Genomic DNA, 24253 nt, shown 5'->3' on the forward strand with positions numbered 1-24253 from the left:
CATATTAATGTTTGGCTTAATATTACCCTCAATCTCCTGATTAATAAATTGGATTTCTTTCTAGATTATAATCTTTATTGTTGTGCACTTGATCTATTTAATCCCTTGGTTGGGATCCTCACGCTACTTATTATACTACTCATGATGGAGGGGTCAAAAGGCGGTGCCCCTCCAAAAAAAGGAACAAGGCACCAGCTTGCCACCAGAAGGCTTCCGCCCCTCCACAACAACGTCACCGCCCATCTTTTTCCCCTACGCGCTCAGCCTTTTCTTCATCTCGTCCTCTCGCCATTACGCCTCTTTTTCTGATTCCGCATTGAGGAAACTCACGATAGCAGGTCCCTTTCCGCACACGCTCCCCCCTCCCCGTTCTTCCGCCCGCAGCCATGTCCTCCGCCGTCATCTCCGCCGACGACGCCCTGGAGCCCTCGCTGCAGTCGCTGCTCGACCAGCGCTCCCTCCGCTGGATCTTTGTCGGGGGCAAGGGCGGCGTCGGCAAGACGACGACGTCGTGCTCGCTCGCCATCCAGCTGGCCAAGGTCCGCCGCTCCGTCCTGCTCATCTCGACCGACCCCGCCCACAACCTGTCCGACGCCTTCTCGCAAAAGTTTGGCAAGGAGGCCCGCCTCGTCAACGGCTTCGACAACCTCAGCGCCATGGAGATTGACCCCAACGGCAGCATGCAGGATCTCCTGGCCGGCCAGGCCGAGCAGGACGATGTCAATGCCATGGGCGGCGGCATGGGCGGCATGATGCAGGACCTCGCATTCGCTGTACGGCCCCCTTCCCCCTCTCCGCTTCCACACACCTCTGCAATCGAGTCGGTACTGACTAGCTCCGTGCTCCTGTCCTAGATCCCTGGTATCGACGAAGCCATGTCATTTGCCGAAGTCCTCAAGCAGGTCAAGTCCCTCTCCTACGAGACCATCGTCTTCGACACCGCCCCCACTGGCCACACCCTCCGCTTCCTGCAATTCCCCTCGGTCCTCGAAAAGGCCCTTGCCAAGGTCTCTCAGCTCTCCTCGCAGTATGGACCCCTGCTCAATGGTTTCCTCGGCGCCAACGGCCAGCTTCCCAACGGCCAGAACCTCAACGACATGATGGAGAAGCTCGAGTCTCTGCGCGAGACCATTTCCGAGGTCAACACCCAGTTCAAGGACGCCGATCTCACCACCTTTGTCTGCGTCTGCATAGCCGAGTTCCTGAGCCTCTACGAGACGGAGCGCATGATCCAGGAGCTCACTGGCTACGGCATCGACACACGCTCCATCGTCGTCAACCAGCTCCTCTTTCCCAAAGCCGGTTCCGGCTGCGACCAGTGCAACGCCCGCCGCAAGATGCAGACAAAGTACCTTGACCAATACGAGGAGCTGTACGCCGAGGATTTCAACGTCGTCAAGATGCCCCTGCTCGTAGAGGAAGTGCGCGGCAAAGAGAAGCTGGAGAAGTTTAGCGACATGCTCATCCACCCTTACGTTCCGCCACAGTAAGCGTATGACAGCGCGCGCTTCAGCTCGGAACATGACGGCATGAACTTGATGCAACAAAATGTAGAAATTAAATGGGATCTTTACGTCAGGCGTTGATATCACACGGGGGGTAGATTTTTGGAACAGAAGATTAGTATTCACACAGCGTTGGGCAGAGGATTGATAGAAGGAGTCAATTGAAGAATACTAAGTTGTGTCACGGAGCAAGAGAAACAGCGCCCATTCTTCGCATCCCTGATTTATATTCACGATTTATTGATACTGACATATATCGTATTGTTGAAAGAGAAAAGAAAGGCCCAAGAGTCATGTTCACCTCTCGGGCCATGGACTACATTGGTACAATGTAGGCGGCTGTCGTAACAAAAGCCTGGAGCTGGCACGCCACGTACCACTCCTGTTTGGCTAGCCCATCCAAGAAAGAAAGAAAACCCCCCCAAAAACGCCGTGCTCCCTCCTTATGCGCATGTGTTTATATGTGAGTTTGTATGATGTGGTCGAAAGAACAAAACGCCGTGCTTGAGCATAACCATGCCAGACTCAGCGACTCCTCTAGAGCTCCCTGTAGTCGCTCGGGCGTACGCGGCGTTGCTTGTTCTGCTGACGATGTGGGTTCATAGGTTTGCGCATATAAGCGTCGTCGTCACTTCCCCCGTTGCCTGCTTGCTGATGGAGGCCACCGACACCGTTCTGGAATCCGCCATTCATACCATTCATAGGTCCCATGTTACCTCCCATACCCATACTTCCCATATTGCCCATATTGCCCATCGCATTCGCGTTCATTCCCCAACCGCCGTCGCCGAAGCCATTGTTCATACCATTAAACCCAGGCATGCCCATCATGTTTGGCATTCCCATCATTGGCATTCCCATGTTAGGCATACCCATGCCCATGTTCATCATGTTCATGTTGGGCATACCCATCATGTTGGGCATCATTCCCATGCTGTTGAACATCATGTTCATGTCCATACCGTTCATGCCGTTCATACCGTTCATACCGTTCATGCCAGCCATGCCGTTCATGCCGTTCATGCCGTTCATGCCATTCATGCCATTCATGCCATTCATACCGCCATTCATACCGCCATTCATCATAGGGTTCATGTTCTGTTGGTTTTGCATGGCACGAGGTCCTTTGGGGATTTTTGGGTTCTCCAGCAGCTCGTCAGCAGCTCGCTTCTTTGACAGAGCGACATCTTTGTTTTCGGTGTTAGTATCCTGAGACTTTTCGGAGTCTGATTCTGCTTGCTTTGGTGAAGCGACCTTCTCGGATGACGGTGATTCTACCTGGGCGTCTAACTTTTCAGAATCTTGAGGCTCCTGATTAACCACAGCGTCGTTGGGCGCCTCGTTGGCTTTAGCGTCGGCAGAAGTAGCATCTACCACACTCTCATCGGTCTTTTGCTCCTCCTTTGGTGAAACAGCAGCGGGTGGGTTTGCTTTAGCAGCTTCTTTTTCCTTTAAATACTCTCGGATCTTTTTGGAAACTTCCTCATCGGGCTGCAAGTCATCCAGAAGAACGCCTTCTGTCTGGCAAGCCGGACAGACGAAGTCACTATCCATAAGAGCATTGCTGATGCAGTCGTTACAGAACGTCTTTTGACAACACGGCGTCTTTGTTGGATCTATGAACATCCTCTTATCAATAGAACACTCCAATCCACGGTCCTGGATCTCCTTGTTTGCCGATTCATTCTCCTTAGACGCCGAAGCTGATTTGGCAGCTTTGGCTTGATATTTCTCCCACGATGCCTTGTCGGGCTCTGCAATGACAAAGTCACCCTCGGCGTTCACCATGATGCCAGATGGCCTCTTGGACTCGTCACCTTCGGACTGAGCCAGAATGTCAGATTTGTCAACCTTCTGCAAAAATGAGCGCGGGATACCAGTGGTGCGCTTCACTCGGGGTCTGTTGTCAAAGTCCGGATCATCATTTGTGGGACAACTCTGAATCCAGTGACCTTTGTTGCCACAGCGATAGCAAATGTATCCATTCGGTGGCTCATGGTCGGGCACATTGACAGGTCGCTTGGCGCCGGGTTTGAAGACGGGCGCTTGGCTGTTTGCTGTTAGCATTCGCGATCATATTTACATTCGTGTTCGACCTACTGTGAAAGCTCCTCCTGTTGGGCTGACCATTGTTCCGTCTGAGCGGCAAACATGGCGGCCATCTTTTCCTCCTCTGTCATGGCATTGTTCATCTGGCTGATGGCAGCACCTGTTGTCTTGGACGTCGGGGCTTTGGAAGTCTGCTCTTTTCGTCCGGCATTTTTAGCAGCGATGGGCATCTTGCCAGTAACATATCGAGCTGCTCTACCGGCACCAGGTTTAGCCGCAGGTTGACGGCGGGCAATGACTGTGGTTGATCGAGGAATAATAGTCGTGTCATCGTCATAGACTGTTGCGGGTTAGCAGTTTGATCATGGTGCGAGAACAGAATTGACTCACCCTCGCTGTTATCGTCTGTGTAGATCAGCAGGTCGAAATCCGTACCATCTCCCAGACCACTCTTGATGATAATTTCGCGTTTGAGTTCAAACACCGAGATTCCGGTGCCATCAAATTCCACTCTCGTAGGCTCCTTTTGCGACTTGAACTTGAAGAAAACCGAAGATGCCATGTTTCCGGAGGTGACTGAAGATTCCGAATTGCGATATCAAGTTGCTTCCTGATGAAGTTGGCGTTTGCGGCTCGAAAGTTGGTAGTGATCCTTTTTTTCGCACCAAAATCAATTTTTGTTTGCTGCAAGGGAATGATTTGTTTTTCTTTGCTTGTTTTGATTGATCCTTTCTTGCACTCAATCGCCTTTTCAGGTCAAATGGAAATAATAAATTGATTGTACTTGAAGAAAAAGAAATGGAAAGGGAAAATGGGCACGATGATGAGTACACGTGGCCGAAGCCAGCAGGAAAACGAACAGTCCCAGAGTCCTCCGCACTATCAAAGCAACCACAAAACCTCTGGTACCAGCGAACCTTGTTAGCTAATTCCCAGTATCTATCAAATCGGGCACTGATGCAAAAGCGACATGAGCTGGCTCGAGACGCACAGCAAGATCGAGCGACGTTCGGCAGATCACGAGCCCACGGATGGGAAGGATTGCGCGGGGATCGGGAGAGCTACGAAGGAGGGTCAAAGAAGTAATAGAAGACAACTGTAAGCTGTCAGGCGTGCCGTATCTGACAGCTATGCAGTTCGGTTGATAGAATGTCGACGGAGAAGCACAGAATGTGATGGATGAGGATGAAATGAGGAGGCGAGGAACAGGGCGCAGCAGGCAAATTAGGATGGGGAAGCCAGTGGCGTACAGTTTGGCGTGGAGTCCGGACCGGACTATACTTAATCCGGTGGCTGAATTGGGAAGGATGGGTGGAGCGGAAAGTACTGAGTATTATTAACTAGAACGCTCCGCGGCATCTCTTGTACTTATCAGACGGAGCCTACCCGGCACCGGCACCTGCAAGAAGAGTTTGAGGAAAAGGCGTGGTAGACGTGGGTTGGTGCCTTGCTCTACTTAATGAGCTGAATAGAAACCATGGAGACAATTCACATGTGTACAGCAAACCATGTTTCCTGCTACCATTCGAGTTTTTAATAAATGTGTGAATTTGTCAAAGACCCTAGCAGATCTTCATTAATCGAACTGAGACAGATGGCAGCAATGGGGAAAACAGGACCGAGGGCAAAAATTCGTGCAGAAAGCCAGCACATAGAATTGAATAACCTAAATACTTTTTAATCGGCCTTGGACACACTCCATTGCAGCGGAGCAGGCTGGGAACCGGACTCCGACTCTGGATAAACGCCGTCTAACTCCGTTCCCTTACCAATCCACACCTCGTAATAGGAGCCGGACTTTGTTGGAACTATAGTTGAAAAGAGTAAAAGGTGAGATAAAACAAATCGAAGCTATTCTAAATGAGTGTATAATAACAAATACCGGAAAGTCACTATTATGCTTACAAAGTTTGATGATTCGTTCTCGCAGCCACATTTGCTCCAAGTGCACTAATAACCAATTATACCGGACTCGGCACTCGAGCTAGAGGCCGACAGCCATATGTCGCCGCAAAGTCGAGCAGCTTACTTTGTTCTGCGGCATATAACAAATTGTAACAGTCTTCGATAATAGGTGTACGTCTATTTCCATTCGTCCCTGCAGTCTCTTATTAATAGCGTACGCTAAAATCTGTGAATAGCCACAGCCTATCTACAGCCTCCATGAGCAGCTCTACCAAGTCGCCAAGTCAAGAGCGAGAGGGCTGCCGGCCAAGAAAGAGCGTGAATAGGCGCGGACCCAGCCATGCTGGCCCCTATGGACTAGCCTGCTCAAATTGTTTCAAAGCAAAGAGCAAATGTGTCGCTGTTCCTGGTACAGAGACCAGCGCATGCCGGCGATGCCACCGTCTCGAGAAAAAGTGTCAGCCGTCGGACTCTATCCGGCGTCATGGCGTTAGCAAGAAAATTGGTACATCAACTTCCCGGATCGCAGAGCTAGAGGGCAAGGTCGACAGTCTTTTGATGCAGCTTCGCTCACGCAATGGATGGGACCTGGCCGAGCCCGTCCGCGAACTGACCCCGGAGGGGAACATTATGCCTAGTATCGAGGTGGACAGCGACATGAGCGGGCAAACTGACCTCGCAGACGCTAAAATAGAAGAAAGGACTAGATCTGATCTTCACCGTGATGCTCTCCTGAGCAAGTTTCGCCGTCACATGTTACCGAATTTCCCCTTTATGCACCTTCCCGACACTTTTACAGCCAAGATGCTGGAAACCGAATGGCCACTTCTATTCACTGCTATTACTTTTGTCGCTTCATCTTCGCCGGGGAAAGTCCTGCGAGGCCAGGAACTCAAGAAATCATTATGCGAAGCTTTACTTGAATTTGACAACAACCCAACCATGTTAAAGAGAATTGGCCTATTCTTAGCCATTTTGACCTATCTAGCCTGGGGATATGACTGTATCTTATATGATGGGAGTATGCCGCGTCTTATGACTCAAGCAGTATCTCTGGCGACCGAATTGGTCCAGGATGACTATATCGAGTCGGGCAATTTGATGAAACCGGCGGCGCAGCTCTTCGGTCATGATCAACAACAAGAGGCTGGAACGTCAATCCGGCAAGATTTCTTTTTGGACAGAAGACGGGCAATTTTGGGATGTTTTGTGTTGAGCTCTGCTATTTCCGCATATTTTGGCCGCGTAAACACTTTTCGCTGGACCATGCAGATGGAGGAAAGCCTCGCAGCGGTTCGCGCCAACAAGGACTGCCCGTCCGACCAAGAATTCTCGTTGCTGGTTCGACTGCAACTGCTTATTGAGAAGGCCTCACAGGTCCAATTACAGCAAAAAACAAAGTACCAGAATTATACCATTGGTGCGACAGCATCCCCATACGCTATATCCCTTCTTTCCTTGCGGAATGAGCTCCAAGGGCTTGGCGCAGCTCTACCGTCCATGGTAACAAACAAAGCGACAATGATGGCACAACTGCATTCGACCGAGAGCAGGCTCGGCCAAATCACACATGCCGTTTTCTCCACTGTTCCTGTCATGATAAGTCAGTTTCAAAGAATGGCAACCAGCGTATCAGCCGGGGAGAGCATAGTGGACGGCACCGCGATGACAAAAACAGTCCGCACTGATCAAATGATCAGCCTCTGGCAGTGCATGCAGTCAAGCATGGATTGTGTAGAGGCACTCTTAGACTTGGCGCCGGGGAGCTTTTGCCACATATCCTTTCTTCAATGGTCACAGATTACTCATAGCGTCGCATGCTTATATTTTCTGACCCATACCATCGAGGATCAAGGCTGGGACAGACAGTCAGTCCGCGCACGTGTCGACATACCCGCGATACTGAGTCGGATCATCGAAAAACTTCAATCAGCATCAGAGATTATTGGAATAGAGGGATCCGACAGCGCATTCAGAACCCTGGCGCAGAAAATGAGCGACCTTCGAGCTTCTGTCGTAGATGACCAAACACAACATCACGCTACACTGCAGGAGGCAAAGGCTGCTTGGGAGCGCTTGAAAGCTCACGGAGGCGGACGAGGAATCAGTCCGATTACTATTACAAGACTTGAAGATACATTCAAACGTACACGTGGGCCATTTGACTATGTTTTCGAATAGCAGTTTGTTTCCTGAAAGAGCAACCATACAAGCACAGCGCAAGATTTCAATGATAAATCAGGCTCTGTCTGACGAAACACTTCTCTTGTGATGTAGGGGAATGAATATAGAAGCAGCTGAGATTGCAGAATCGTGGGCAAATATCCCTTCTCTTCGTTGAATGGCGCATTGGTTGTCGATCGCCTCCAAATTCCTCGCTTTGCGAATTCGTCTCCATCCTAGGCCGAGGTAGAAAACAAGCACAGATAAATTTCACAGCAGTACGGAGACACGCAAAGTTTTCAACGCTTTTCGAGCAAGCTGTGAGAACAGCATAAAGCTGAGGACCTGATACTACAGCGCGAATGGATCGTACACGGGCATCTGCGACCCTCTCTGGAGAAATGACGATTTCCGTGACACGTTAAATGCGCGGGGCTATTGTTGAGGATAGCGTTGGCAGCAATGAGTGACACATCGTCTCCATTGCTTTGCCAGAATATGACAATGGCCATGGCGATGGATAAGTGTGCGGCTGGCACGAGGCTTTGAAGGGCAATCTACGGCTAGCGAAAGGTCGAGGGTCAAAAATACGTCTGCTTTATGGGTAGTTTTGCTACCGCAGAGATCTTATATATATATATGCTTTAAATAGAAAGCTTATGCGTCAGGTTGTGTCTTGCCAAAGGCTCACCTTCGCAGGGTCTCCAGTCTCATTCTACCAGTTTTCAACGCCCAAACCCACAGCCCATCCACAAGGAGAATATCAGCAAAACTAAAGACCAAGCTTCCGCCAAAAACAAAGGAATGATACGTCCAGGCCCGATCAGCATTCAAATCGGCCGTCTGACATACTATGGCCCAAGGCAACACGTAGAGCAAATTGCTTACCAAGCTCTGCCATAGATACCAGCGCGGTCTCGTAGCTAATAGAACAGTAGCCATTTGCGTGGAGATGGCATAAAATATATAACACCAATCAATAGTGCGCCACATCATGGCTGTGACATCGGCGACGTCGTCCGAGCCAGATAAATAGCGGGCAAAAGGTCGAGCGCCGAACAGGGACAGAAACAGGCACACGGGGACTTCAAAGACGAGGGCTAATACGATGGATACGGCAGCTGGTCTCAATATGGAAAGGATAGTACGGAGATCAACGACGGGCCGAAGAGTTGATGTACCAATATCGTTTCTGAAGGCCCCCCATACATGCCCAATGAATGTCAGGGATGTTTGCTCGAGGGCCTGGACCGGGACCATGATCAATCCCCAGCGGATGGTATTGAACACGCCCCAAGCGGTTGCATATGTGGACCCCATGGATACAATGTTTGCGACGAGCCAGAGGTACAGGACATTTCTAATTGCAGATTCGATAAATGTAAAGAGTCCAGGGCGTGCCAGTACAAACCAAAGTCGGAGGCTGGGTCGTGTAGTTTCATGGTTGCTGGCATGGATTTTGGAGAGGGCGGAGGAGTTGCGCCAGAGCAAGTACCAGACGCCGACCAATGCAGATACGAGGTTACAAGACAGTAGAACGGCGGCCTGATGCAGCACGGAAGGTGTGTGGTTCCCAATGTGAAATGGCGAGACTATCAAGAGATCAAGGACAATATTGATAACGAATTTGGCACTGCTGATGATGAAGGGAACGTCCGGGCGGTCCAAAGCCCTGGTAGCGGAAGAGACGGCAACTTCAACCGTGCTGCTCAAGGCCGTGAAGGCGGTGATTCGTATGTAGGAGACGCTGACATCCCGAGTCCGGCCCGGAACAAAGGACTTGGCAAAGGTTGTAGCACCAGCAGCGAAGGCGACACTCATGACGAGGCCGAGAGAAGACTGCGCGAGTATAAGCGTATTTGTGAGAGCGAGGCGCTGGGTCAGACTGCGAGAGGCCTTGTCGCCGATGATGACCCACGCTGCGCGAGGAAGCCCTTCATTGACGATTTCGACAATGACACCGATGTAGGTGTACGTGTCGGTGGTGGCGACGAGAGAAGCGTCGATGCGAGCTACCCACAGCTTGGAGAGGGTACTATACAGAGCGGGGAGGACAAATGAAGCCAAATTGAAGAGCAGGGCCCGAACGTAGGCGCTCCTGTAGCTAGGTTCGCCAGCCGTCACGGCAGGGTCCCGCGAACCGCTGCCCGGTGCATCGTCGTCATCAAGTATCGCCGTCTGGGATGGCGGTCTCGAAATCCGCTTGCTCCCACTCTCGGTGTTGGGCGATATTGTCTTGTCCATTTCTCAGACCTGGGACGCTTGTCGCTTGGGTCGTTGCGGAGTCGTTGGGTCGGTCGGGGCGGCGGGCGGCGGGGGCGTGGAGACGGAAGAAATCACAGAGGTAACGACCTGAGGCTGCGAGGCAAATCACACTGCCCCAAAAGAGTACGGAGTAGTAGCGTTACTCCGTACAAAAAGAGGGCTCTGGCTAGCTTGGCTGCTTGGGGAGAAAACAGTTGGTCAGAAGTTCCTTTCGAGCTGTCGTTCATTGGGCGTACTTCCGTCAATAACCGTCGCTGCCCCGCCATCTGCAGCGAAATCCAACTTGCATCACTCGCTTGCACCAGCGCGAAGAGAAGGAGGGAAAAAAAAAGAGGGAGGGCGAGATGCCCCGCACTCAACTTGCACGTCTTGCTGTGCGCTGCTGTCGTCAACAACTTCCCCGCCGCATCACCACCACCACTACCAACGCCCTCCCGTTGCTGTCTGTGTTGCAAGCCTCGCCTGTTCACACACCGTTGTCCTCGTCTCATCGCCGCTCCTACCTCACAGACGCCGTCCGCGCGCACCAGGCACAGAAAATGGCCCCCAGCCTCGACGGATACTTCAAGCAGGTCGACGACCTTGCTGACGCCTTCATTGAGCGTCTTCGCAAGGCCGTCGCTATCCCTTCCATCTCCGCCGAAGATGCCCGCCGCCCCGACGTCGTTCGCATGGGCCACTTCCTCGCTGACGAGCTCAAGTCCCTCGGCGCCGAGGTCGAGCTGCGCCCGCTCGGCAAGCAGCCGCACAAGGAGCACCTCGAGCTCCCCCCGGTCGTCATTGCCCGCTACGGCCGCGACGCCGCCAAACGTACCATCTTGGTCTACGGGCACTACGATGTTCAGCCCGCCGACAAGAGCGACGGCTGGGCCACCGAACCCTTTGAGCTGACCGTCGACGACAAGGGCCGCATGTTTGGCCGTGGCTCGACCGACGACAAGGGCCCTGTCCTTGGCTGGCTCAACGCCATCGAGGCCCACCAAAAGGCCGGCGTCGATTTCCCCGTCAACCTGCTCATGTGCTTTGAAGGCATGGAGGAGTACGGCTCCGAGGGCCTTGACGACTTCATCCGCGCCGAGGCTGGCAAGTACTTTGCTGACACCGACGCCGTCTGCATCTCCGATAACTACTGGTTGGGCACCGAGAAGCCCTGCCTGACCTACGGTCTCCGTGGATGCAACTACTACTCCGTCGAGGTTTCCGGCCCCGGCGCCGATCTCCACAGCGGCGTCTTCGGCGGCCAGGCCCACGAGCCCATGACCGATGTTGCCCAGCTCTTTAGCAAGCTCGTCGACAGCAAGGGCAACATCCTGATTCCCGGCATCTCCGAGCAGGTCGCTCCCGTCACCGCCGATGAAGAGTCCCTCTACAACTCTATTGCCTTTACAATGGCCAATCTGCACGAGTCCCTTGGCAGCAAGACCACGATTCACGACACCGAGAAGCCCACCCTCATGGCCCGCTGGCGCTATCCCTCGCTGTCTCTTCACGGCATCGAAGGTGCCTTCTCCTCTCCCGGCGCCAAGACCGTCATTCCCGCCAAGGTCATTGGCAAGTTCTCTATCCGTACCGTCCCCGACATGGACATTGACAAGACCAACGCCGCCGTCATCAAGTACGTCCAAGATGAGTTTGCCAAGCTCAACAGCAAGAACACCCTCAAGGTCGAGTGCATGCACGCCGGCAAGTGGTGGGTTGCCTCGCCTAAGCACTGGAACTTTTCTGCGGCCGCCAAGGCTGTCGAGCGTGTCTGGGGTGTCGAGCCTGACTTCACTCGTGAGGGAGGCAGCATCCCTGTCACTCTCACTTTTGAGGAGGCTACCGGCAAGAACGTTCTCCTGCTGCCCATGGGCAGCTCGACTGATGGTGCTCACTCCATTAATGAGAAGCTTGACAAGCGCAACTACATTGAGGGCATCAAGCTGCTTGGCGCATACCTGCACTACGTCGCTGAGGAGCCTCAGAACTAAGAAAGTAAAAAAACGAAACAAAAACTTGAAAAAAAAAGCATATATAGTACTCACGAGTAATGTACATTAGTGTGGCTACATGAATATGACAAGCTCTCGGCCCATCTATTATTTACACACTGCAATACAAGACGTTTGAAATGCAATCGATATTCAATTATGAATGAGGTGGTGACCAAGTCAACCACAAGCCAAGCTGGCCCTTTTCCTGGTATATATGCCAACGCCAGGGGAAGAAGAGCTCGCTATGCAATATTTCTAAAACGAAAAATTCTCAAAGAAAGACTTGACAAAACGCTAATGATTCGAGCATAGACGATATGCCTCCAGGAAAATCCTAGGTGCTCTCCTTGTCAAGCACCACCCAAGTCTCCAACGAGGCATCATCCATCTCTTGAATCGCTCGCAGCGTCGGCGAGCTGAGCGTCGAGCTGGCGTCGGCCGCATCCGCCTCTGACGCCGTCAGCGCCATGAGATACTGCACCACGCTCTCCTCGTCACCCAGGTCGGAGAAGGAAAGATTCAGGCCGCGGTCGAGGCTCGACAGCGCTGCCCCTCGACCACCGTGCTTCCGTGCCGAGCGCGGCTTGGCGGCGCGCACCACGTAGGCCGGCTCGTCGTGCGGGATGCTGTCGAGCGTGACGCGGCCGTCGCGCGGGCCCGCGTCCCTGTAGAGCAGGCCCGTCTCGTACAGCGCCGCCACCTGCGCCCTGTCGGCGACCTCGTCCGCGGACGCGGTGTGCACGCTGGACGTGCGGGCCGGCGCGGCGGCGGCAACCGCAGCGGCGGCGGCGGGCTTGGCCGTGTTTTGGCTGTCGTCGTCGCAGGGCATGCGCACCCTGCTCTTGGCGAGGGCCAGGTCGTCGTCGAGGTCGGCCGGCGTGTAGCGGTCGCGCTTGAAGGTGCGGCGCGCGCCGCCGCGCTGGCCCGAGGAGATGCTGGTCGCGGCGGCCGCGACGGCGGCCACGGGGCGGGACCCGAGAAGCGCACCCGGGGCGACGGCGAGGTGCTCACCGCCCGGACCGGCGCGGCCCTGCAGCTGCCGCTCAAAGTGGTGGGTGCGCACGCTGGCGTGCCTGCCGGCCAGCGCCGGGCACGGCGTCTCGGCGTCGGCGTCGAGCCCGCCGTTGAGGGCGCACGCGAAGCCCAGCCTGTGGCAGGTGAAGGGGTCGTCGGCCGCGGCGAGCTTCTTGGCGATGGCGCGGACCTGGTGCCGGTGGGACTGCCACGGGTCCGAGGCCGACTTGGCGGGGTTGCGGGCGTGCGGGAGGTGGCGGTTCTCGGTCGCCGAGGGCGGAAGGGTCTCCATGGTGATTGATTCTGCTGCTGCAGCGGCAGGGGAAGAGGAGTTTGCGTCTGATGCTGGTACGGAAACGTGTGATTTTGAAGTCATTTGACGAGAGCGACAAAAACAAAAAAAAGGCTGCGTGCAAGCCGAGGTGGCGATTGTGCTTTGGCCGAGATTTGTCGTGTAGCTATAGGGGAAGGGGAGCAGAGGAGAAAATGGGAGCAACAAGCTTATTTATATCGTATTCTCAGATCTAGCATCTCATTCTTCCATTTGCCACCTCCAGAGCAAAGGGGACAGCCTCGTGCTGCTGAGCAAGCAATTCCGGCTGGTGATGGCGCAGTAGCCCCCTTCTGGGTGAGTGAGTCACGCAGCCGTGAGTCAAATCGCAGCCGTGCTCTATTTCCTTTTTCGGCAGCATAACATAACACTCAAACGTGGGCCGCTTGCGCTAGTTTGCCCTTTCGGTGATAATTCTCAAAGTCCATTGCAATATGTGACTCTTTTGCTCGTAAGTGGACTGCAAAGGTTGTGCTAGTAGAAGCCGCCCCTGATGTATGAGCGACAGCAATTGACATTCTAGAGTTTGGCTATTGCTAATCACACACGAAAGTCAAATCAAACTGCCATAACAGCTGATACAAAAGCAAAACAGCAAAAACACCTTGTCGCTGTGGTCCATAGATTGTGTCCAATTGGTCAATGTTGCCACTGGCTAATGCTCCCATCTCCCAACCATTTCCTGTAAATGGTAAACCCTCTATTTTTTTTTGATTAATCTATGCTCTACATCTTCTGAGTTTTCAATTCATCCTCGACAGCACGTAGTGCCGCCGCCTTGGCATGCAACGTCAAGGTGTCAAACATGGGCACCGCCGGCCTGTCCTCCTGCTTCACCAGCAACGGGATCTCCGTACACCCGAGAATGACGCCCTGCGCGCCCTCATCCTTGACCAGCCGGTCGATGATCTCGAGATATCTCTGCTTCGACTCCTCCTTGAACTGCCAGAAGCTAATCTCCTGGAAGATGACATCATCGATGAAGATCTGCTCCTCCTCTGTCGGCACCACCACCTCGACCCCGCGCGCCCTGAACTCCTCAATCAGATACGGCGTGCCCATGGTCGCCCGCGTCCCCAGCAGAACGACCCTGCCCAGCGCCTGGGCCTTGATGGCCGCCGCGGTGGGATCCGCAATGTGCAGCAGCGGGATGGCGACGCCCTCCATGAAGATGGGCGCCGCGCGGTGCCACGTGTTGGAGACGACGAGGATGAAGTCGGCGCCGGCGCGCTCGAGGCTCCGGGCCTTGCCGGCGAGGTACGCGCCGCCCTCCTCCCACAGCGCGTTGTGGACGTAGTGCGCGCTCTTGGCGAGGTCCATTGAGTTGATGATGATCTCGCCCGTGTGCAGGCCGCCGAGCTGCTCGCGCACGGTGGCGTTGATGAGCTTGTAGTACTCGGCGGTGGCGAGATCCGTGCTGCCGCCAATGATGCCAACAGTCTTCATTTTTTTTTTCTCCCGGTGGCTTTGTCTTTCTTCTTCTTTTCTTGGCGTGACTATATTCTCAAGTTCCAGATAGGCGATCGAGAATACTCAATCGCTGAATAAGGGAGTTGTCTCCGAAAAATTGCATGGCGCGCCCTAGATGTCGACGACTACATAATTAAGTGGATTCCGCAAACTGTCAGACAACCACTCTCGCCGCCCAAGCGTTGACTTGTAGAAACACCAGATTTTTTGTTTCAAGAAACAGAGGAAAACAATACTTTTCTGGAACATATTCACTGTTGGTTTGTCTAGGCAAGTCATGATAAATACAGCCTAGGCTCAACACATGGGCGAGTTGACAACTCTGTTGAGGAAGCATCTCGACACTATCGGTATATCTGAGTATCACCGGCCCCCCGACCTTGGTTCCAATTTTCATTTTTTTAGAAGTTCTAAGTGAAGAAAGAGAATCAAGGAACTGCGGCTTGCACATCTCTACCTACGGGATTTTTAAACTCGTACGATGCAATGGGAGCCTGGGCATATCGTTACCATTGTTGACGAAACCAACTTAGTGTCATCATGCTGCTCCCCCCCTCAACCGCCCTGTATATGGATATATGGAAGCGCGATACTTCAAAAAAGAAAAAGAAAAAATGGACCTGACTGTAGATAGACTGGCGATCTGAAGAGTAGGGAGGCACTGTCTTTCTTCGTCTAAGTGATGGGTTTAGAGCTTTCTGTGAAGAAGTGCTACAGCAGCCGACATTCAAGGCTGAACAGCTCGCCCAACCAGCGAGACTACACGGACAATAACTCAGCGCCGCTGCGTAGCGATGTTCCATATTATTCCGTAAAAGATACTGCGTTATAGGATGATGTGACAGTCGGCCCGTATCTATGGGGTTTTCTTACCCTCTATAGCGTCGAGTAGTTGCAGCACTTGATGACTGTGCGGCCCTCGAATTGTAGAGGTAACACCAAAATGGCGAGCACTTCTCGGGCAATATAAAAAGTATAGAGGCAGATTAACGGTTTAAAGATAGTGGCTGTCATGCTATTGGGCTTCAAAGCTCATGCGTTTTTTCAACGGAGCTCCGTTGCCACCATGGCCGTCTCTAGTAGAGCCGCTGCGTTTTTTATCCAGAGACATGACATGACCGTCTGCATGCTCTAAATCTTTCACAAGGTGGAAACGTTCCACTCTCGATGATGATAACCGAGTTTCCGTTATCCCGCCATCTTATCCATCCTGGCAAGTCTACTATACGCAGCGTGGAACCTATGTAGCTTTAAAATCAATGCACGATTTGGGAATTGTGCCTTATCAGCCTCGGGGTGGGTGTTTGGGCCTGAGATGCGGCAAGATCTGCATCTCATTTTTAGCTGTCTCACTTATTAGCTTCGTGACGACCTTGAGGTGATAGGCCAGGTTAGAGCTAATTTTTGTAGCCAAATCGCGACAGATCCAATGGGCGCACCCCAGTCTTGCTGAGATGGCCATGCAATTTTTAGCAACATTCCCACATGCCGTGATTTGACTGGAGGGGACTGGTTATCAGTACGCTGACGGAGTTGGGCTGTGCAGAAATGAAGGTACTACCAACTGCCAGGGTATCTGTAGAGTGCAGCGAGGATCACACCGCCAACAGTGTAGTCCTGAAATAGAAATCTACACAGTGACGTGTTGATAGTAAATCTATGCTTGATTTTCAATGACAACATGATTTACATTCTCCCAGTTGAGAGGGTCTCTCTAGGTCCATTTCATTGGCCCGTTTTTCGGACTGATTTATACGACGACCCTCCATCCCTGATGGGAAACCGGTGCGGTGGGTGTGTCGGCTGGCGGGCTTGGCAGAGGTTTGCCGGAGTCTGGACTGGATTTGGGAGTTGAATTCCGTACCGTAATGTCTAGAAGGCGAAATGACACGTCTAGGACGGAAAATATCCGAGTGTACGGGTAGTTTGAGGCGTCATGTGTCGGCTGCATGGTTTGTTGATCCGTAATGAGCCTTTGCGGATAAAAAGGAAAAAGTGACAGAATCCAGGCAACTTCAGCTGAAGAATGCCGCCTGCAGCGTCGAATTTTGGGTTGAAAAGTAGCGTCTGACGGGCTACGCTCAATTGAGCGAAGAGCAGCCATTCCGGCGCCGTAGGAGGCAGGGGGCCACCCCCTGTGCGCAGCAGTGTCACATGGGATGTGGCTTTCAGTTGGTCGTTGTGCGGGGGAGGCGCTCACAATGCAGGCTGTTGGAGTTTTGGCTGAGGATTGACGCCGCGTTGAAGCAGCTTGATTATGAACTAGGAGCGCCACGTCGAGTCCGCGGCGCGTCGACTTCCATACGAAGATGGCCGAAATGTGAGCCTTTATATTGCATAGCCTGTAGATTGGTCACCGGTATTGCAGCTCTTGGGCAGGGGGTCAATTTGCTGCTGCAAGTGGTGCAGAATTGGATTGCGAATGCGACAGAGTATGGGCGTCTTGTTGCGTGATGTGCGGAGGCCAGAACAAGAGCCGTCGCAAACAAGCTGCGGCTCACAAGCTAGGTACTGATAGGAGGCGTCGGTGTCGGTACCTTGGCGGGCGTGCGCTGGGCCTGGACTGTGACAGACTGGGCTACGGACCAAAGGAGGCTTTCCCTTTGAGGCTACCCTCCCTTACCAGGGTCCAGATTCAGGGCGGAACGCCGAGATGGTGTGTTTTGGAGCTCCGATGTGGACAGGCAAGCTCCGAGGGCTTGGGACATTTTGAGTCAATGTGTTTGGTCAAGATATCGCCAGGGTAGCAAAGGAGTAACATGTTGTTCCTGTCCGGGTACGGTGGCGGCGGTATTTGTGAGAAGGTGATGGGCGGTGTACCTGGGCTTTGCGGTGGAGATTGGAGAGATGCGCAAGATGGATATTCGTATGCTATTCTTGGTGGCGTAGAGAAAGTTGAGAGGGGAATGTGGGATGGATGGAAGCCGAGATGGCTGAGATGGCTGAGATGGGAAAAGAGTTGCAGCTAGTGATGCGGGAAGAAGATAAAAAAGGGATTTGTGTGGTGTCGTCAATGCCACAATCCTGCGACGTTGCGTGATGTCACACTCCAGACATGGCGGCGACATTGGCCTTGCCAGCTAGCAGCTGGCGACTAGCAACCGGCAAGGCTCCGTCCGTCAACAAGCCCTCTTCAAACCCGTCCGTTTGATTTACGTAGTGGATGTTCAAGTAGTGGGTGTACATCCATCGTCGATACCTGTACTAAGGTACCTGGCCATGCAGCTGGCGCACCACCTGGCGAGTCTTCTCCGCCCGGTTAGAGCGGCAAGTGGCATTCCCTGGTAGCCTGGTCTCCTGCGCACAACCAGAGGGCGTTGCCAAACAAGCAACCGAGTTTGCCATGGTTCATGAATAAAGACCCGGCAATCCTCCTCGACCCTTTTCCTATTTTTCATTGCACCTCTCTACGTAACTATATCGATACCTCTTCCTTTTCGTCCGGCTACTGTTGATCTTCCGCACTCGACCCTCTTCACTTCACTTTTACTATCTACTTACACACACACCACACGCACACACACACACACACCCAGAACTCCAACTTTGACATCATGGGCCTCGGCACCCTACCAACGGAGCTGCGGCTGCAAATTGTTGCCCAGCTCTCCAAAGTCTCCCACATCAATGCTCTCTGTCAAGTCGACCGTGGCTACTACGACTTGCTCATCAACCACCTCTACATCGTCGACGAGCTCACATTGCAAAAAGACGCCCTGCGCTGGGCCCTTACACACCAAAATGCTGGCACCCTGCAACGCTGGCAGGAGGCTGGCCTGGATATCAACCGCACGCGCCGCAATAACACCAGACCTCTTCTGGAGGCCATGAAGGCCGGCTCTGACTGGGCCACCTGGCAGATCCTCCACCTCGGTGCCAACATTCACATCACCGATAACCAAGGCCAGACACCTCTCCACCTCGCATGCACAGACGACTTTCAACGACCCGACCTGGTCCGCTATCTGCTCGCCAACGGCGCCAACCCGTCGGCCACGAATCGGGCCAAAGAGATGCCTCTCATCCTCGCTATCCGCAGCGGCAACGTCGAAATTGTCGAGGCTTTGTTGGAGAGCGGCGCCGACCACAATGCCAAGGATCGCATGGGCTGTGCCGCGCTACACGAGGTCATTGAGAGCGGGCAGGTCGATATTGCCCGACTCTTGCTCCAGCACGGCGCAAACCCGTCGCAGCCACGGCCTCTGACGGGCGAGACCCCGTTACACACGGCTATCATGACGGGTTCGCTTGACATGGTGAAGCTGCTGGTCGACAGCGGCGCTGACCTGGCGGCCGAGTACAACGAATTTACACCCCTGCTCCTTGCTTGCCAGGACGGCAGCGCTGATCTGGTGCGCTGGATGTTGCAAAACGGAGTCGATGTCCAGAGTAACATCAACAAGAGGGGCGTCACGCCATTGCATGCCGCAGCCATGGGGGGTTCCGATGAGGTTGTCAAGACGCTACTCCAACACCAGACGCCGCACATGCTCACAATCCCAGACCAGGATGGTGACACGCCCGTAACAGTGGCCTCTCGTTACAAACATGATAGCCTCGCCAGGATGATGGTGCAGCTTGTCTAGAGACTTGTGCGGCTACGGGGGCATGGGTGCGCTCGAAGCCAACGAACTGCCATGCTTTTTTTTCTAATGGCAGGGGGGTACAATGCGGCTCACCAGGAAATACGTCACAGGAGACTTGCATGAAATTGCAGGTTTTGCTGGACCGGGCCCCGTTCTGGAGGCCGATGTAGTGGAGTCGTCGATGTGACTCCCCATCTGCAATGGCACCGCAATGATGAATAGCGTCTAACTGGCCGCGAGTCCGGACCGAGGTGGTCACAGCGTGTACGATTTTTTGTTTTTGTTTTCGTTCATTTTTACCTGGCTGCTCGCTTGACAGGTGGTTTTTTTCTTCTCCATATCTAGGATCCTTTGGCGTCATTTGGTTGGGTTAGCAAGCAATACTTTAGGCATTTACAAATCGGAATGAGACATTCTTACTACTTTGCAATTGCGTATCCGAGACAGATTGGCGAAGTCAACTGCCATGGCCAATCAGACCCCCCGCTGCGATTCAGACAGAATGTTTCACGCGCTGGCAGCTTCAATTAGTTGGCACGGAATGGGGATCTTGGCCGTGTGCTTGGCCAGTGCGTTCGCATGCGACCGCATCTCGTTAAAAGCGTGACGGCGCGCGATGCCGATATGCTGTAGTAGGGTCGCATTGCTACAGGTATTGCTTTGGTCACAGCGTAGCGCTTGGGGCATTGTTTGGGGACCTTTTTCCGGGCCAGTGCGTTTACTCTGTCGATAGATCATAGGTGTGAGTCTTGGGATGATGGTCTTGAGAGGACCCTCTTTGCGGACGCTATTTCTGATGCCGTTACATATTACAATGGCTTGAGACCGGGTCGCAGATGAGGATGGTCTCTCACCAGTCTCACAACATGCAATGTGTATCAACGTTTTCCATGTTGAGGATTAAATTTGTCCTCATCAATCCTTGATGGGTATTTTTGCCTGTGGCCGCTGTACTGACACATGATAACACGAGTCAGCAGGTAGGCATGAGTCGACCAAGTATCGGCGGCATGGCCGTGCTGCGGAGCGCAAACGTATATTACATATATCTCACTGTCGAATGGCAGAGAGTGAGAATACCTTTCGGCAGCATCAAAATCGCGGCATTTTTTTTTTCTCTTATTTCTTATTTCTCTTTCTTCGTTTTTTTTTGGAACCGTCGACAGGAAGTGAATGTGTATCATATGATCAGGCTCATCGAGTTGGCTGTTCTTACAGTGGGAAAAAGACCCCATGTAATAGTAGTGTGCCGACACTGTGGAGAAATGGACAAGGGGTCCTTGTGGGGAACCTGACAGTCAGTCGCTCTTTTATACCCGAATTCATAACACGGAATTCACGAAAGATGGAATTCGAGAAGAAAAAAAATACGAAGTTAGTCTCAGAAACAAGAAAATCATGTGATTGATCGAATCCATCCATAAGCCTTCCATCATTCTTGAAATACCAAACCTTTGATTTGCTTGGTCCCGTGGCCCAACGGTTTCTTGGTCCCTTGACCTTTAAGTGGGGCTGGCCTGGCCTGACCCAATGCTGGGTCGCCATTTTGGCCCGCTGAAGATGCTGTCCCGCCTCGGCAGCATCGAGACGCAGTCAGCGGCCAAACCTTTCCGTGCTGGACGCTCATCTTCTCGCTCACCTCTCTCTTCTTCCTTAATAGCCATCGCATCTCGAACAAGGCCCGTCGACCAGCTTTGTTACTTTCCTACACATTCCTTACTCCTGTCTACACATCAGTCCAATCTACGCCCGCTCTTAGTCTCTCGCCACCGGGGGATCCGATTCGATCGCACCCGTTGCCTGCTCGCCAGAGTAGGACGAAGCCTCCCTTCCCACGCACTTGGCCTCCCGACGCCGCGCATCCCTCGATAAACACAGCACCCTGCAGGACGATGCATAATCGGTCCCCGTCAGATACAACGCGGGGCAGCCACCGCATCTCGGCCACCCCGCCCGTCTTCCCCAGCTATTTATTACCCAGCCTCAAGTTTCCCTTCCTACGCCGCTTCTCATCGCCCTCGTCTGCTTCCGACGGGTCTCTGCCCGGCACATCGACCAAAGCACCCTCTTCCCGACTCGCGCGTCTCGGCCCGGACACCCTGCGCTGTACCGCCTGCTCGGCCGACCTGGCGCTGTCGGCGCAGATTGTCTCCAAGGGCTTTACAGGCCGCTACGGCCGGGCCCTTCTCGTCGCGCCACCGCCTCCCACCAACGACGACGAAGACGATGACGGCGCCGGCGGCACGCTGCTCAACATCCGCCTCGGCCGCCTCGAGAACAGGCAGCTCGTCACGGGCTGGCACGTCGTCGCCGACATCTCGTGCGGCACCTGCGCCCGCAAGCTCGGCTGGAAGTACGTCGACGCCAAGGAAAAGTCGCAAAAGTACAAGGTTGGCAAGTACATACTCGAGACGGAGCGCGTCACGACCTACCGCAACTGGGGCGAGGACGAGGGCGGCGCCGATGGGGCGCCGGCAGCGGCGGCGGTGGCGGATGGCAGTCCGTACGGTCAGCATCGCCGCGCAAGTAGCGACAATATCTCCTTTGACTCGGAGGATGAGGACGAGTGCGACGATATCTTTGCAGGGACGTGGAATGCACACGCGGTGGCGCGGCGAAGAGCCCAGATGATTGCCACGGTTCGCTCCAACGAGTAAATCAAAAGCGCGTATTGAGCACTTACGCCGACGACGCTCGTTTTTGTTTAGACACCAATTCAGCGATGGGAGTTAAATACACATAGACGATCATTGATTCCATACGCAGACGCCCAGGTTTTTGTAGCCTGGATTGCACTGGATCAAGATTGAACGACAGCTTGACTAGGATAGCACTAGGAAGCTCAACCGAATATTACGCATCTACTCTTTCCACTCCGCAGTGTTGTCCTCCTCTACATTCAGCACCGATGAAAGATACGCCACAAACTCGCATGCATGTGTGTGGCGTTCTTTGCGGGACGGATGGCCTCCACTACCCGAATCGGGCAATTCACATCGAAACTTTGTGTGTGCGCCTCGTGGCATACGCCTTACAAACTTCCCGGCGACGCGGGACTGCGCAGATTGGCATCGTCAAGTGCCGCCGTGAGCCCTTCTCGGGCCATGGTCGCCCTCGCGGAACACCCAGGTTTCTTCTCACGATTTTTCCCCAATTTATTTATTAGGGGGCGGAAAACAAGGCGGTACCAATGCGGGGCCCAGGGTTGGGAGAACCGTGCCAAGTCCACGGATTACACGGCTCCCAATGCGACCTACCATTCGCCAAGCGTCGGCGGACACGCCATTTGTATGGATTGTTATATTATGTTTTTAAAGCTAGTTTCAATGGTGAATAAACGAGCGTCCACAGGCAATGACGCCTCTACGAAGCCGATTCCTCTTCCGCAAGTCTCTCACCAACATCGTTTATAAGCCGAAAACCAACATTGCGTCCCCCTCCCCCAAGCTGTTGGCCGAATCAGGATGCGAAAAAACCGAACCAGCAACCTATCCGTAGTGGTCACTTATTAGAGAGAAAGAAACCAAAAAAGACACCGGCAGTGAAAGAATGGTCGCTTCTGAAAAGACTCCCTCCTTCACCGCCGAGGACCCGGCCATCCCCTTCTCCCTCGCCCAGGAGGCGTGGGCGTCCTACAAAGAGCACCGCCCCGAGTATCCCCAATCCATGTTCGACCGGTGGTACGACTACCACCGCGCCCACGGCGGCAAGTTTGACACGGCGCACGACGTCGGCGCTGGTGAGTCCACCCGGGCGCAATCCCGCCTCCCCCTACGCTTCCTCTTTTTCTCGCCTTTACCGCATCAGCTAACCACGAGTACAAAAAAAAAAAAAACATGCAGGCGGCGGCATCCTCTCCGCGAAACTCGCCCAGTCGTTTGCCCACGTCGTCGTCTCCGACCCGGGGGCGTCCAACCTCGCCCTCGCGCGGTCCGCGCTGCAGCCCGCCTCGCGGTTCACCTTCCACCTCGGCCCCGGCGAGGCGTCGTGGCTGCCGGCGGCCTCGGTCGACCTCGTCGCCTACGGCGAGTCGCTGCACTGGATGGACACGCGGCCGGCGCTCGCCGCCGCCGCCGCCTCCCTCCGGCCCGGCGGCACCGTCGCCGCCGTCTTCTACGGGCTCGTCCTCTACTTCCCGCAGGACAGCCGCCTGACGGACCTCATGCGCGCCACGCAGGTCGCCGCCTACCGGCAGTTCTTCGCCGACGTCCCCGCCCTGCAGCACGACAAGGTGCGGAGCGCGCCCGGGCGCTGCATGCGCGGCTTCAACAGCCTCGCGCTGCCCGACGACGAGGTGTCGACGGCGGCAGCGGCGGCGGCGGGCGATGGAGGAGGAGGAGGAGGAGGAGGAGGAGGAGGAGGAGGAGGAGGAGGAGGAGGAGGAGGAGCGTTCCGGGACTGGACCCGCGTCAATGTCAACCTGCACGGCCGCGGAGATCTCGAGGCGTTCCGCTGGCTGCCGGAGGAGGAGTTTCCCGTGGAGGACGGCCGCGTGCGCGAGGACAGGGAGACGGTGCTCGAGATTGAGGACGAGTCCTGGGGCCGCGACGTCGACGTCGCCTGGGTCAAGGGCTTCCTGGCCTCGTTGGCGATGCCGTACGACCAGCGCTGCTGGGACTTGCCGCCGTGGGTGGAGTTTGAGCGCATCATCAATGACGAGTTTGGCGGTACGGTGAGGGCCGAGTGGCCCGTCTCGCTGCTCATGGGAAGCAAGATATAGATGAGGCAGGGTTTGTTGAATCGGGGTTGAATAGTTGATTGGTTGTACATCACTTGCTGAGATGCGACTGCGGCTTGTACCTCTGTATAAAGGTAGGTGGGGGAGAGTTTTCTTCTACATGAGAGCACAGCGTTGCTATCATGTCATCAAGGGCAGCACATCAAGACCAACCTCGGAATTCAGACCATGGCTATAGGAATTGAATACATTAAGACAATGTCAAGAAAAACCCTCATTACGCTATAAATATTTAGTCTACGTGATGCAATAGT

At 54.0% G+C, this 24253-nt stretch overlaps 9 protein-coding genes across 9 annotated transcripts; 5 read left to right on the forward strand and 4 right to left on the reverse strand.

Moving 5' to 3' along the window:
• Positions 1 to 386: 386 nt before the first annotated feature.
• Positions 387 to 1490, forward strand: V2A60_004850 (guanine nucleotide exchange factor GET3; the record flags this gene model as incomplete). The annotated part of the gene is made up of 2 exons (XM_083256164.1): positions 387 to 773; positions 855 to 1490. 2 exons carry the CDS (start codon positions 387 to 389, stop codon positions 1488 to 1490), a joined length of 1023 nt encoding a protein of 340 aa, XP_083112290.1.
• Positions 1491 to 2042: 552 nt separating this feature from the next.
• On the reverse strand, positions 2043 to 4116 carry V2A60_004851 (cleavage polyadenylation factor subunit MPE1 domain-containing protein; the record flags this gene model as incomplete). Its single annotated transcript, XM_083256165.1, has 3 exons — positions 2043 to 3555; positions 3606 to 3894; positions 3945 to 4116. The coding sequence occupies 3 exons, from the start codon at positions 4114 to 4116 to the stop codon at positions 2043 to 2045; spliced, it is 1974 nt and encodes a 657-aa protein (XP_083112291.1).
• A 4193-nt stretch (positions 4117 to 8309) lies between these two features.
• On the reverse strand, positions 8310 to 9866 carry V2A60_004852 (uncharacterized protein; the record flags this gene model as incomplete). The annotated part of the gene is made up of 1 exon (XM_083256166.1): positions 8310 to 9866. The coding sequence occupies one exon, from the start codon at positions 9864 to 9866 to the stop codon at positions 8310 to 8312; it is 1557 nt and encodes a 518-aa protein (XP_083112292.1).
• Positions 9867 to 10426: 560 nt separating this feature from the next.
• Positions 10427 to 11857, forward strand: V2A60_004853 (metallodipeptidase; the record flags this gene model as incomplete). Its single annotated transcript, XM_083256167.1, has 1 exon — positions 10427 to 11857. The coding sequence occupies one exon, from the start codon at positions 10427 to 10429 to the stop codon at positions 11855 to 11857; it is 1431 nt and encodes a 476-aa protein (XP_083112293.1).
• Positions 11858 to 12194: 337 nt separating this feature from the next.
• On the reverse strand, positions 12195 to 13166 carry V2A60_004854 (uncharacterized protein; the record flags this gene model as incomplete). Its single annotated transcript, XM_083256168.1, has 1 exon — positions 12195 to 13166. One exon carries the CDS (start codon positions 13164 to 13166, stop codon positions 12195 to 12197), a length of 972 nt encoding a protein of 323 aa, XP_083112294.1.
• A 765-nt stretch (positions 13167 to 13931) lies between these two features.
• On the reverse strand, positions 13932 to 14651 carry V2A60_004855 (aspartate/glutamate racemase family protein; the record flags this gene model as incomplete). Its single annotated transcript, XM_083256169.1, has 1 exon — positions 13932 to 14651. The coding sequence occupies one exon, from the start codon at positions 14649 to 14651 to the stop codon at positions 13932 to 13934; it is 720 nt and encodes a 239-aa protein (XP_083112295.1).
• A 3578-nt stretch (positions 14652 to 18229) lies between these two features.
• V2A60_004856 (ankyrin repeat domain-containing protein) lies at positions 18230 to 19261 on the forward strand (the record flags this gene model as incomplete). Its single annotated transcript, XM_083256170.1, has 1 exon — positions 18230 to 19261. The coding sequence occupies one exon, from the start codon at positions 18230 to 18232 to the stop codon at positions 19259 to 19261; it is 1032 nt and encodes a 343-aa protein (XP_083112296.1).
• Positions 19262 to 21153: 1892 nt separating this feature from the next.
• Positions 21154 to 21918, forward strand: V2A60_004857 (yippee zinc-binding/DNA-binding /Mis18, centromere assembly-domain-containing protein; the record flags this gene model as incomplete). Its single annotated transcript, XM_083256171.1, has 1 exon — positions 21154 to 21918. The coding sequence occupies one exon, from the start codon at positions 21154 to 21156 to the stop codon at positions 21916 to 21918; it is 765 nt and encodes a 254-aa protein (XP_083112297.1).
• Positions 21919 to 22810: 892 nt separating this feature from the next.
• On the forward strand, positions 22811 to 23981 carry V2A60_004858 (class I SAM-dependent methyltransferase; the record flags this gene model as incomplete). The annotated part of the gene is made up of 2 exons (XM_083256172.1): positions 22811 to 23000; positions 23104 to 23981. 2 exons carry the CDS (start codon positions 22811 to 22813, stop codon positions 23979 to 23981), a joined length of 1068 nt encoding a protein of 355 aa, XP_083112298.1.
• Between the last annotated feature and the right edge of the window lie 272 nt (positions 23982 to 24253).

This window comes from Cordyceps javanica, chromosome 3, assembly GCF_051103115.1.
Source record: "Cordyceps javanica chromosome 3, complete sequence".
Classification (NCBI taxonomy): Eukaryota; Fungi; Ascomycota; class Sordariomycetes; order Hypocreales; family Cordycipitaceae; genus Cordyceps; species Cordyceps javanica.